This window comes from Rhinatrema bivittatum, chromosome 6, assembly GCF_901001135.1.
Source record: "Rhinatrema bivittatum chromosome 6, aRhiBiv1.1, whole genome shotgun sequence".
In the NCBI taxonomy this organism is placed as follows: Eukaryota; Metazoa; Chordata; class Amphibia; order Gymnophiona; family Rhinatrematidae; genus Rhinatrema; species Rhinatrema bivittatum.
The window spans coordinates 349887690-349901541 of NC_042620.1; the positions used below are offsets into that span (position 1 = coordinate 349887690).

Consider the following 13852-nt stretch of genomic DNA (forward strand, 5'->3'; position numbering starts at 1 on the left):
ACCCGCATCAGGCAACTTTGTAAAACACCAATTCTGCACAGAAAAACTGTTTTTACCCGTTGAAGTCCCTTTCAAAATAAAATTTCCCCTTAGGGAGGATAAAATCAAGGCACAAACTAGGAGACTAGCTATTCTAATTAAGACTATTTTCAAATTCTAATGATAGTAACATTTCAAAAGCATTTACACACTTAAAACTGGGTTTTATATGGGTAAATGTACTTTATCCATGTAAATGGGCTTTTGAAAATTACTACAATGCCAATTAAATCAACAGTTTTAACCATGTTAACACAGGTAAATGGCTTTTGAAAATTACTATATTAGGACATTACATTTATATGTATAACTTCTTTCAAAATTCCTCTATATATATATATGCAAAATCTCCAACATTCATTAGCTATAGGTTTTAATTTTTAAACTTGGAAAAAATGCAAGTGTGATCCTCAATGCTTTAAACAAAAACACAAAAAAAGAAGGCTTGACTGGGTTATACATAATATAAATTTCACCCAGTTTTGGTTTTTTTTTATGGTTACTTTAATGACAGCTGCGATTCTATAATGTGGCTTTGTATTTCTTTTAAATGATTTTGTACAAACATCTTGGTCCATAAGTTTCATTATCTCTTGTGCCATTTATGTTGGTTTTGGTTTATATCATCTTATATCATATTGCTTTATGTTTTAACATACTTTGCTCTTTAAGAGGGTAATTTTCTATGGGACTTCTATGGGTAAAGTACCTGCTGAAATGGCCCTTTAGAACATTGTGCATAAAATGACAGGCATGCACATCGTTGGTGCGTACTTTTACACTTACAGGGAAGGAACATTACAAGTAGTGGGGTGTGGGCAGGGCTGGGACTTGCGTGCATTCTTTTTCTTTTAAATATACGCATACATTCTCTCAGCAGAACTACAAGCACCAAGCAGCAAATGTTATTGCATGCGTGCAGTTTTGCCAGGATAATTTTCAAAACGGTTAGCTTTGAAAACTGGTGTAACTTATGTGCGATATTACAAAATTACCTCCCCCTCATATTGTTTAAAATTTGCTGCTTTGAGCGCTTTGCAGACAAGGTAAGAAATATATCTTTGAAATAAAGAAAAACATTGGGCTCAGCATGATCAGTGCTTCATACCTCAAAGTCCTTTGGATGAAACATGTTCCTGATAACAACAACACGTTCATGCCGCATGCGAGAGGTACCAGGTTTTTTCTCTGGCCTCCAATCCAGCTGCCTAAAGGAAAATAGCAATGCATAAGTAAGATCACCACAGCAAATGCCACATTTTCTTCACGTTTATAATTATTGCAAGTGCAGTCTGAATATACACATTAACATATTCCTTTTTCCAGCAAAATAAAACCATTTCCATATTTGACCAGAATATTCAGATTTGAAATGAACTTCTTACAAAAAGGGATGGAATTAATTTTGAAATAAGTGACTTTAGTTAAATTTTTAAAAAGTCAAGTTTGCAAGGAGGCAGCAATTATAGAAATCTTGCCTTTTAAAAACAGACCAAGAAAGTTAAAACAAGAGCTCCACTTACAGAAGAGCAAGTTTGCTTACTATAAATGGTGTTTTCCGTAGATAGCAGGATGAATTAGCCATGCTGCCTGGGACGTCCCTCTGGGCGGCCAGGTGGCGGAGCTCCCTCAGATAAGAGTTTTTGCAGTGCGCCTGCATGTATCTTCCCGCGCTGCCCTGATCCTCCTCAGTCTGTTTCAAAGCAAGTTGGAAGTAGAATAATAAATTGCTGGGGAGGCAGGAGGGTCAGCATGGCTAAGTCATCCTTTCTACGGAAAATACCGTTTACTGTAAGTAAACTTGCTCTTTTCCCGTAGATAAGCAGCATGAATTAGCCATGCTGTCTGGGAGTGCCCAGCTGATGTGTTGAGTGCAGAAAGTCTCTGAGTATGTCCTGACAGTGGAGAATGAGGCGGACAGTTGTTGTCTGTTCGTTGTTCAGTGCTCAAGAAGTGCCCGATTTGAGGATTGTTCTTCCCATGTCCGCGTCAGCCTCGGTTTGCTTATCCAGGCAGTAGTGGACTGTGAACGTGTGTAGCGAAGACCAGGTGGCAGCCCTGCAAGTGTCCAGAATGGGTACCTATGAAGATGTACAATGGAAGCTGCCTTAGCGCGGACTTGGTGAGCCTTAGGGGAGGTTGCTAAGGCTTCCAAACTTTTCTGATAACAGAATTGTATGCAGTTGGAGATCCAGGACAAAAGGGTTCTCTTGGAAACTGAAAGTCCTGGGGCATTCGGGTTGAATGAGATGAAAAGCTGGGAGGCTCTATGTGTAGAGTGAGTCCGACGTTTATAATAAGCGAGTGCACGCTTGCAGTCCAATGTATGGAGTCTCCGTTCGCCATCATTCTTGTGTGGCTTTGGATAAAGGGTCAGAAGGGCTATGGTCTGGTTGAGGTGGAAGACTGAAACCACCTTGGGAAGGAACGCCGGATGTGGATGCAGTGTTACTTTATCATGGTAGAATTCTAGGTAAGGCAAGTAGTGTACTAGTGCTTGCAACTCACTGACGTGTCTCGCTGAGGTGAGGGCAACTAGGAATAGCACCTTCCAGGAGAGGAATCTATGGTGACAAGTATCCAGAGGCTCAAAGGGTGGTAGCATTAGTTGCTCCAGGACTACGTTTAGGTCCCATGAGACTGGAGGTTTCTGGACTGGAGGCCGCAGGCGTAGAACACCCTTCATAAACTTGGAGATGAGCGGGTGGCAGAAGATTGGAGCCTTGTTGTGAAGGCAATGATAGACCGCTATGGCACTGAGATGGTCCCTGATCGACACCATGGCCAGCCCCTTTCGACAGCAGATGGAGGTATTTCAGCAGTCTCTCAGGAGAGCAGGTGAAGGGGGTCCATTCTGTTTTCTGAGCACCAGGTATAGTAGCGGACCCACTTCTTCTGATAATTCTGCCTGGTGGAGGGTTTCCTGGAGGAGACTAGGATGTCCTGAAGCTGTGGGGGTAGGTGGTGGAGTACAGCCCTTTCAATCTCCACATGGTGAGATGCAGGGATGAGTGAAAGAGGTGAAGCAGGGAACCACCCTCCTGGGTGAGCAGGTTCGAACTGTTGCCCAGGGGTATCGATGTGGCCACAGATAGCCGAACTAGATACGCATACCACGGTTGTCTGGGCCACACTGGAGTAACGAGTATCAGATCTGCATTGTCCGCGATGCACTTCTAGACTGTGTGAGATATGAGAGGTATGGGAGGAAAGGCGTAGAGAAGACCCTCCCGTCCAGGTGATGAGGAATGCATCCTGTGCTAGACACCGGGTGCTGGGGTACACCGAGCAGAAGGTCTGTAGAGTTTCTGGTTTTGCTCTGTAGCAAAAAGATCGACGCAAGGAAGACCCCAAATTCGAAAGACTCTTTCCACCACATCCTGACGAAGTTCCCTGACGAGTGCGTGGAACTACATATACGGATGCAGCCATATGTCCGAGGATGGTCAGGATCTATCGGGCGGAGGTACTGGAAGTTCTGTGGAGGCGATCGGCAAGCGACGTGAGGGCCAGGGCCCTGGAGTCCAGGTGAAAGGCTCTGTCCCGGGTCATGTTGATGCAAGCCCCGATGAATTGTAGGATTTGAGAGGGGTGCAGATTGGATTTCCCATAGTTGATGAGCAACCCTAGTTGTCCAGACAGCAGATGGTCGCCAGTAAATGGTCACACAGGACGGAAGGTCTTAGGGCTACCAGCAGCTAGTCATCCAGGTAAGGGAACGCTTGAATCTCCTGCCTCCGGAGGTGGGCTACAGCTACCACTATGCATTTCGTGGGGCTGAGGAGAGGCCAAAGGGTAAGACCTTGTATTGGAAGTGGCAGCCATTGGCCAAAAAGCATAGGTAGTGCCAGGATGTGGGATGCATTGGGATATGCGAATAAGCATCCTCGAGGTCGAGCGAACACATCCAGTTGTTGTGGCGAAGGAAAGGAAGGATGGACTTGAGTGATGTTATTTTGAACTTCACCCTGGTCAGGTACTTGTTGAGAGAACGCAGGTCCAGGATGGGTCGTAAACCTCCTGACGTTTGGGAATGAAGAAGTATTGGGAGTAGAACCCTTGGTCGAGCAGAGCTCGCGGATACAGCTTTGGTGGAGTAATTTGGTGATCTTGACCTGTAGAGGCCTGCGTTGTGCGTCGACTTGTCTTTGGCGCACTACATGCGAGAGAGACAGAATGGACGCAAAATTGAGGGAGTAGCCATCCTTGATTATCTTTAGGACCCAATGATTGGAGGTGATTGCCACCCATGCTGGAAGAAAATGGGAGAGCCTGCTTCCCACTGGTAGCGGTAGAGATGGTCCCATCTCCCTTAAAAACCCTGTGGGAGTTTAGTGGGGGTGGTATCTTGGGGTGGACGAGGCTGCCGAGAAAGGCATTGGTGCTGACGAGCCATTGGCTGCTGAGGCGGCTGTAGTCGAGCTGGCAGATACGGTTGCGGGCAGTAGGGTTGTAGGCACGCCTCTGAAAATAAGGCTTCCTATAAGATGGATAGTAGCGCCTGGCAGAGGCCGAATCTGAGGGTGTTGTTAGTGACATCATGGCCACCTTCTGCACTTTGAGTTGCACCACCATCTCACGTAATTTGATCCCAAAGAGGTTGTCCGAGAGACAAGGGAGGTCTGCCAGCTTTTCGTGCACGTCTTCACGGATCTTGCTCGCTTGGAGCCATGCCAAGCGATGGGCAGCGATGGCATTTGCTGTGGATGTGGCCGAGGTATCGAAAGCCTCATATATGGTGCGAAGGAGATGTCTTAGACCAGGGGTTGGGAACCAATGGCTCGCGAGCCAGATGTGGCTCTTTTGATGGCTGCATCTGGCTCGCAGACAAATCTTTAATAAAAAAGTAAAAATCTAACAAAACCCCCCACCCTCCTGACGCCCCCCAAGACCTCCAAAATTAATTTACTACAACCCCCCACTCTCCTGACCCCCCCAAGACCTGCCAAAAGTCCCTGGTGGTCGAGCGGGGGTCCGGGAGCGATATCCTGGACTTGGGCTGTCGGCTGCCAATAGTCAAAATGGCGCCGACGGCCCTTTGCCCTCACGATGTCACTGGGGTCGACCAATGGCGGCGGTAACCCCTGTGACATAGTAAGGGCAAAGGGCCGTCGGCTGCCAGTAATCAAAATGGCGTCGACAGCCCTTTGCCCTTACTATGTCACAGGGGTTACCGCCGCCATTGGTCGACCCCAGTGACATAGTGAGGGCAAAGGGCTGTCGGCGCCATTTTGACTATTGGCAGCCAACAACCCAAGTCCAGGAGATCGCTCCCGGACCCCCGCTGGACCACCAGGGACTTTTGGCAGGTCTTGGGGGGGGGGGGGGTCAGGAGGGTGGGGGATTGTAGTAAATTAATTTTGGAGGTATTGGGGGGCATCAGGAGGGTGGGGGGTTTTGTTAGATTTTTACTTTTTTATTAAAGATTTGTCTGCGAGCCCTGGACCCCCCGCTGGACCACCAGGGACTTTTGGCAGGTCTTGGGGGGGGGGTGTCAGGAGGGGGGGGTGTCAGGAGGGTGGGGGGTTGTAGTAAATTAATTTGGCAGGTCTTGGGGGGCGTCAGGAGAGTAGGGGTTTGTAGTAAATTAATTTGGTAGGTCTTGTATGGCTCTCACGGAATTACATTTTAAAATATGTGGCGTTCATGGCTCTCTCAGCCAAAAAGGTTCCCGACCCCTGTCTTAGACCTTCCTCTAGGTCATGGAACTGGTCAGGAGGGCAGTGGTCCGGGAAAGCCCTCCTGCAACAGTGGTTTCAATGATTGCAGACACTCACAGAGGTATTGCGTAATATAAAATTGATGCTGCTGTATCTTGGCATTGAGCATCCCTGACTGAAAGGCTCGCTTCCCAAAATCGTCCAGGTACTTGGAGTCTTTCTCTGGGGGCTTGTTAGAATGCAGACGTGATTTCTTAGCTTTCTGCATTGCGGATTCCACCACAACTGAAGCGTGTGGAAGCTGCACCATGGAGTAGAACGGTGATTGTCTCATATGGAACTTTAGATCCGCCTTGTGGGAAGTAGGTGGGCCAGCAAACAGGGATTCCCATGCTCTAGTCATCACCACATCTAAGACTGCGTGAGAGGGCAAGGCCGTGGGCTCCGACGGAGACTCAAATATCTTCAAGATGCCAAGGACTTCCGCCCTTGGGTCAGGTATTTTCCGGGTCTCTATGTTTAATCGTTGCCCCACCTTCTCCACAAATTTGGAGTATGAGAGATCCTCAGGTGTAGATAGCGGTTCTGGTTGCCCTTCCGTGGGGTCTGTGGGATATCCAGTCGAGGATCCTGGGAAAGTGGATGGAGGTTGGGGGGAACCTGGGACTAGGAGAAGGAGGTCCCGGTCTAAGGGTGACCAAAATGATAAAGGGAATGGAACAGCTCCCCTATGAGGAAAGACTAAAGAGGTTAGGACTTTTCAGTTTGGAGAAGAGACGGCTGAGGGGGGATATGATAGAGCTGTTTAAAATCATGAGAGGTCTAGAATGGGTTAATGTGAATCAGTTATTTATTCTTTCAGATAATAGGAAGACTAGGGGGCGCTCCTTGAAGTTAGCATGTGGCACATTTAAAACTAATCGGAGAAAGTTCTTTTTCACTCAGTGCACAATTAAGCTCTGGAATTTGTTGCCAGAGGATGTGATTAGTGCAGTTAGTGTAGCAGTGTTTTAAAAAAGGATTGGATAAGTTCTTGGAGGAGAAATCCATTACCTGCTATTAATTAAGTTGACTTAGAAAATAGCCACTGCTATTACTAGCATTAGTAACATGGGATAGACTTAGTTTTTGAGTACTTGCCAGGTTCTATGGCCTGGATTGGCCACTGTTGGAAACAGGATGCTGGGTTTGATGGACCCTTGGTCTGACCCAGTATGGCATGTTCTTATGCTCTCCTGTGGAGATAGGGGAGCCTCCAGCAGTGGCTCATCCTGACGCTTTCCCCACTGCTTGACAGTCGTCAGAAATTGGGGTAAGATGAGTGAGATCTGTGACATGGCCTGAGAGGCCAACATATCTTGGGGAGCAGGTGGGGGTGGCTTTGGGAGCACCCCTGGGTGGTACTGCCACCAGGAGTATATCCGAGTCCGGTCCTCTTGGTCGATGGGTGTCCTTAAGCGGACACTTATTCTTCTTTTTCAGAGGTTCCTGCAGATTTTCCTTGTCTCTGCGTTTGGAGGTGGTGGACAAGCCAAAGAACACCCTATATGAGGCAGAGGAACCTTCAGAGTCAGCTGGGGACACTGGTTCTAAGTCAGAGTCCACAACCAAGAGAGGGGAGTTGTCCCTGGGGCATTTGTGCCCACTGCAATGCTTCGCTGGGGCGCCCTGTGTCAGCAGAGTCGGCATGTTGTCGATGTCTTCTGCTTGCACTTCGAGTCATGCTCATGAGGTCGATGCTTCGACGCATCTGCACCAGTGGTGTGTCGGGAGCTCGACGCTGGGCGGCACTGACAGTGGCGGCGTAGGTACCGGTGCATCCCCTGCAGCTTCGTGCATTGGTGCGAGGGAAGCAAGCTTCTGCGCAAGCCCGGACGGACTGGGGGACCCTATGGAGGAAGACTGGGCAGACCCCCTCGCTGGCGGCATAAGAGCCTGATGCCGCTTCTCTCAATTTTTCAATTCTGGTGGCCCGCTGCCGCTGGACCCAGGGGGACATGCATCCGCAGTCCCTACAAGCGGCTTGGTTGTGGTCTGGCCCGAGGCAAAGGTAGCATTTAGCGTGGCCATCGGTTATGGACATTATTTTGCCAAACTGGCAGAATTTGAAGTGGGCAGTCGCAGCATGGTGTTGCGGAAGTTTTCTTCTGGGTTTTTTTTTCCCCTCAGAGAGGAGTTCCGCGTGCTGACAGTCACGTGGGAAAAAACGGACTGAGGAGGATCGGAGCTGTGCGAGAAGATATACGCAAGTTCACTGCAAAAACTCTATCATCTGAGAGAGCTCCCCACCTGGCTGCCCGGTAGGGACGTTCCAGACAGCATGGCTAATTCATGAGGTTTATCTACGGGAAATTGCCTGTGATCAAAGGAAAAACAGGCAGTGAGCCCAGGCCATCATTTGCAACACCTCAGCATCTCCCCAGAGGTTAGTCAGAAGCTGATCCGCCAATTGAGTACTGTGAAGGAGTTAGGTAGTCATGGGAGATTCTGTCACCTGCTATGTAGTTCACACAGCCCAGCTAATTCTGCAATCAGAGCTTCGGTGATAACTTCCCTGGCCAGGTTTAAAAAAACAAAAAAATGTTCTGGACTAATGCCAGCATTGCCTACTCTCCTTTGCCATCTGCCTACTCATTGTTTCTAATTTAGTTTTCCCAATGAGTAGGAGATGGTACTGCTTTAAAAGAATCAACATTTTCATAACTGTCGCCTCCTGTGATGCTATCTCATAAAAATCTATGAGTCATTTTAATACCATAATTTGTCCACATGACAAATAACACAACAGCTTCTGTATTTAAATATGCCCCACTTCTTTTCTATTTAAATACTATTTTAAGAAAATATGATTCAAAGACAAGTGAGACAAAAGGATAAGGTAATGATGGGTGGCATTATGATGTTGGGAAAGCCTGGTGTTTCTGGGCACTACCCTCAGCTGGTTATAATTTAGTTTCCTAATCCAACATCTCTAGTTTCTTTCTTCAGCCAAATGACTATCAAACTATCTGTTAGTGTTGAAACCAAAATTTCCATTATCCTGATTGCAATAAACAATGTACCTACCGGCAACAAGAGTTCTATTATTTCCTTTAAACCTAAAGATTTGATAAACCCATCACTATGTTTCTCTGGCCTTCCTGTGTAATGACCGAGTGATCCATCTGTAGGCAGTGTTCTCAGGCTTAGGCCAATAGGTACTTTTATTGAGAAGAAGCTACTTAGGAAAAAGTGAATAATGCCTCTTAAAGAACAAAGTACAGACAGCTGCAGACTGAAGGGGCCCAAACAGCCAGGTACTAATTATCTGAAACAGTTTATGCAGCATAAAAGACAAGGAATTGTATAAATTTACTTTTGGCATTCAGATAGCAATGCAACAAGACCGAACTCTGATGCAGCTACTCCATTGTAATTCACACTTCTCAATTACTGATTGTATACTTAAAACTTGATCATTTCTATCATGTTACTTAGACATATCTGTATTATTAAAGACCAGGCAATGTTTATATGATTGTAGAATTGCAGAAAAAGCATAGCTTATTACATACTTTTGCTGTAAAGATAGTTTTTTCTTGTAATCTTTGCATTTTTTCTTCTTTTTGCTGGCATCATACTCCCCCTTCAGTTGAAACTTTGCAACTTCAACATGCAGTTTATGTCCTCTGATCTCATCCTCATCCAGAAGTTTCAGTGCAAGACCCACAGATTCTTTCTACCAAAAGGCAAAATAAATTTCCTGTATACCTTGAACTCTCATACAAAACTAGACAAAGTAGCTAAAAGTACTACTTAACAGGAATGCGCAAAAGTTCAGGAACCTGAGTAACAAAACTTGATATGGAAAATGTTAGTTCCTTTATCTGGCCTCTGGTAAGGCATGTAATATAGTGGCCCATGAAAGGATGATTTTTTTTCAAAAATGAGAAAAGAGGGAGTTTAAAGTTAACATTACTAATGAATTAGGGCTTTTTTCCCCATTCTGTATCTCTAAAGTCCTTAATGAATCGGGTCCTAAGGGGTAAATTTTCAAAGGGCCACACGTGTAAACTCCGGTACATGCATAAATGCCGGGCCTCTTTGAAGGGGTACGCTGGGACAGCGCCATTGATCGCACTGCCAGCGCACGCAACTTATTTCAGGTCGGGTCCTGAAGTAAGATGGAAAACAACAAAAAATAAAAGCAAAAAGGTAAGATTTAGGGGTTGGGGAGGAGAGGGGAAGAGAAGTGAGGGTATGAGGTTGGGAAATGGGGAAGGCTGGGATGCATTGCTGCGGGAAAATTGCATTAGTCTCCTTCCCCTTGCGCGCGCCGCCCGCACCAGTGCGCACATGTTATAAAATCGGTGTGTTCATGTGTGCTCGCTGGGAAGCATGTGTGCACCTTTGAAAATCTACTCTTAAATGAACAAAGAACTGGCTGAAAGGAAGCCACCAAGAGGGCATAATTGGTGGTACATTGTGTTCTGCTTAACATGCAATACTATATGAAAATTGGTTCTTACCTGCTAATTTTCGTTCCTGTAATACCACAGATCAGTCCAGAAAAGTGGGTTGTGTATCCCTATAAGCTGGTGGAGTCAGAGAACAATTAGAACTTTGGGCACTGCTACATAATGAGAGTGCCACCTGCAGTCACTCAGTATTGACCTGTACCCAAGCCCATGCTAACAGAACTAAATAACGAAGGGTAGCACCCAACCAAATTTCCGGGCTACCACTTCATTGCTGGCAAAAAAACAGACCGAACAACTGATAAAAACTGCTCCATGAATCATGTCTGTAAAAAAGGAGCTTCAACAATAAAAAAAACTTAAGCAGGTTCTGACCAAGACAGTCTTTCGGTATCTGAAGAAAGGGGTGGGCCTATGGACTGATCTGTGGTATTACAGGAACGAAAATTAGCAGGTAAGAACCAATTTTCATTTCCTGAACATACCCAGGTCTGTCCAGAAAAGTGGGATGTACCCAAGCCACCCTACACTGGGCGGGAACCCAAAAGACCAGCACGAAGCACTCTCTCCCCGAAGGATGGTTCATCAGAAGCCTTGCGTCCAATCAGTAATGTTTCGTAAAAGTGTGAATAGACGACCCCACCGCTGCCCTACAGATCTCCTGAGGCGTCAGTAACTGACACTCTGCCCAGGAGGTAGCCTGAGCCCTAGTGGAATGAGCTCCGAGACCCAAAGGCACCTGACACCCTCGGGCGATGTATGCTGCACAAATGGCGTCCATAATCCACCGAGATATGGTCGCCTTTGACGCTTTGTCCCCCTTCTTTGGGCCACCAAAGAGAATGAACAAATGATCATAACATCTGAAGTCATTGGTAACCTCCAGATAACGCAATAAGGCTTGCCGCACATCCAAAAGATGAAGGTCTCTGTTCTGAGAAGACTCCCGGGACCAGTTAGGGAACCCCGGAAGCTCCACAGTTTGATTGACATGAAAGGCTGAAACCACCTTAGGGACAAAAGACGGAATCGTACGTACAGATACCTGATCGTTGTAAATCCGAAGAAAAGGATCCCGACAAGACAGCACCTGCAACTCTGAGATCCGACGGGCCGAGCAAATGGCCACCAAAAACACCGTTTTCAAAGTCAGATCTTTCATGGAAACTCCACGAAGAGGCTCGAAAGGAGCGCCACATAGAACTCGCAGGACTAAATTCAAACTCCAATCCGGACACACCGAACAGATGGGAGGGCGCAAATGTTTGACCCCCTTAAGAAACCGAGCAATATCCTGATGCGGACCCAGTGAACAGCCGTCAAAGTTTCCCCGCAAGGCACCTAGAACTGCAACTTATACATGAAGGGAACTGAACGCCAAGCCCTTAGCGAGGCCCTGTTGCAGAAAGTCAAGCACCTGAGGAACATGCACTGCTAAAGCGTCGCAGGAACGCTATGACACCACGTCTCAAAAAGCTTCCAAACTCTCACATAAGCCATAGAGGTGGCTGGATGTCTCACCTGTAGGAGGGTGGAAATGACTTGTTCTGAATAACCCCTCAAGCGTAAATGTCACCTCTCAAAAGCCAAGCCACGAGAGAGAAGCGATCTCCTGATCTGATAATATGGGCCCCTGATGGAGCAGATGTGTTAGATGAGCCAGCTGAAGTGCACCCTCTAGAGCCAAGCGTACCAGATCCGCAAACCATGGATGATGTGGCCACTCCGGCGCCACCAGAAACACTCTTCCTGGGTGCCACTCTATGCGACGGAGAAGCCGACCTATGAGGGGCCAGGGCGAGAAGGCTTACAGCAGAATCCCCGTGGGCCAAGGACACACGAGAGCGTCTATACCCACCGAGCCCTGTTCTCGGCGATGGCTGAAAAAACAAATTATTTTTGCGTTCGCCTGCATTGCCATCAGATCCAGCTGAGGAGTTCCCCATCTGGCGCAAATGAGATTCCACGCCTCGAGAGACAGTTCCCATTCCCCTGGGTCTAGTTGCTGACGGCTGAGATAATAAGCTTGCACATTCTCTACTCCTGCGACATGGGATGCGGCAATGCCCTCGAAATGGCGCTCCGCCCAGGTGAACAGAAGATGTGCCTCCAGTGCTATGGCGGGACTTTGAGTTCCGCCTTGCCGATTAATGTACGCCACCGTTGTCGCATTGTCCGAGAAGACTTGCACCTTTCTGCCCTGGATCCAGGGAAGAAATGCCCGCAGGGCCAGAAGTACAGCCCTGGTCTCGAGCTGGTTTATGGACCAGGATCTTTCCATCGCTGACCAGAGCCCTTGGGCAGACCTGTCTGCACACACCGCCCCCCATCCTGAGAGGCTGGCATTGGTGGAGATTATCAGCCAATTCGGAGTGTCCAAATTACCCCCATTCCAGATTGTCCAGTGACAGCCACCATGACAGACTGGCTCTGGATTCCGGAAGTAGAGGCATTGGTAGATGGAACTGCTCCGACACCGGGCTCCAGCGAGACAAAAGCGCACGCTGTAAAGGTCTTAAGTGAGCAAATGCCCAAGGAACCAAGTCCAAGGTTGAAGCCATGGAGCCCAGGACCTGAAGATGATGCCACACTGTGGGGATTGTTCCTTCGAAGAAGGGGATATATTTGTTCCTGCAACTTCCCTATTCGGTCCTCCGCTAGAAACACTTTGCCCATCAAGGTATCGAATTGTGCTCCGAGATAAATCAACTTCTGAGTGGGTGGACCAAGATTCCCTCCTGACGAAGGAAGGCCGCCACCACCAACATTACCTTAGTGAACGTGCGAGGAGCTGTTGCGAGACCAAATGGGAGGGCTCGAAATTGGAAGTGTCGTCCTAAGACCTTGAACCGCAGAAATCTCTGGTGATTTAGCTGGATCGGAATGTGTAAATACGCCTCCATGAGGTCCACAGAAGCGAGAAACTCCCCTTTTCGAAGCGTGGCCATCGTTGTCCTCAAGATTTCCATACTAAAGCGAGGAACCTGAAGGCAACGGTTCACCTTTTGCAGATTGAGGATGGGCCAAAATGTGCTCTCCTTCTTGGGGACCACAAAGTACACGGAGTACCGACCTCTTCCCTGTTGAGCCTCCGAAACTGGGACAATAGCTTTGAGCTCGAGAAGTCATTGTAGAGTCACCCAGATCGCCTCTCGCTTGAGACCACTCGGGACTCCACAAAAACCTCCCAGACCGAGCGCGAGAACTCTAGTGCATACCTGTCTTTGATCACTTCTAAGACCCAGCAGTCTGATGTAATTCTTGCCCATTCCGTGTAAAAGTTGGATAATCTGCCTCCGACAGCTTCGACGACGGAATGGGTGCTCGTGGCTTCATTGGGGTTTTTTATTACTTCCTGCATCAAGATGTCCCGAATCTCTTCCGGGCTGGTGACCCCCTCGAAAGGACTGCTGGTGCCCCCAAGCAGGTTTAGAAGCAGGAGGTGCGGAGTATCTACCCACTCTGAAGCGGCGAGAGTCCCGAAACCTAGCTCGAGGAGGGAAGACTTTCTTAGAAGATCTTTTATCTTCCAGCAACCGATTGCCCTTGGATTCGGCAAGCAGCTTTACTAGCTGATCCAGATCCTCCCCAAACAGCAGCTTGCCCTTAAAGGGTAGATTACAAAGCTGGGACTTGGAGGACAAATCTGCTGCCCAATTTCGCAGCCAGAGGAGATGCCGTGCTGACACCAAGGAC

At 47.7% G+C, this 13852-nt stretch overlaps 1 protein-coding gene across 3 annotated transcripts in view; it reads right to left on the reverse strand.

Annotated features, from left to right (window-relative positions):
- Window positions 1–13852, reverse strand: part of HTATSF1 (HIV-1 Tat specific factor 1) — a 227408-nt gene that overhangs the window by 101865 nt on the left and 111691 nt on the right. For all 3 annotated transcript variants that reach the window (XM_029607811.1, XM_029607810.1, XM_029607813.1), the window contains 2 exons: window positions 9254–9417; window positions 1148–1247 (listed from right to left, as the gene is read on the reverse strand). In XM_029607811.1, coding sequence (XP_029463671.1) covers window positions 1148–1247; window positions 9254–9417 — 264 coding nt within the window. The remainder of the gene's footprint in view (window positions 1–1147; window positions 1248–9253; window positions 9418–13852) is intronic.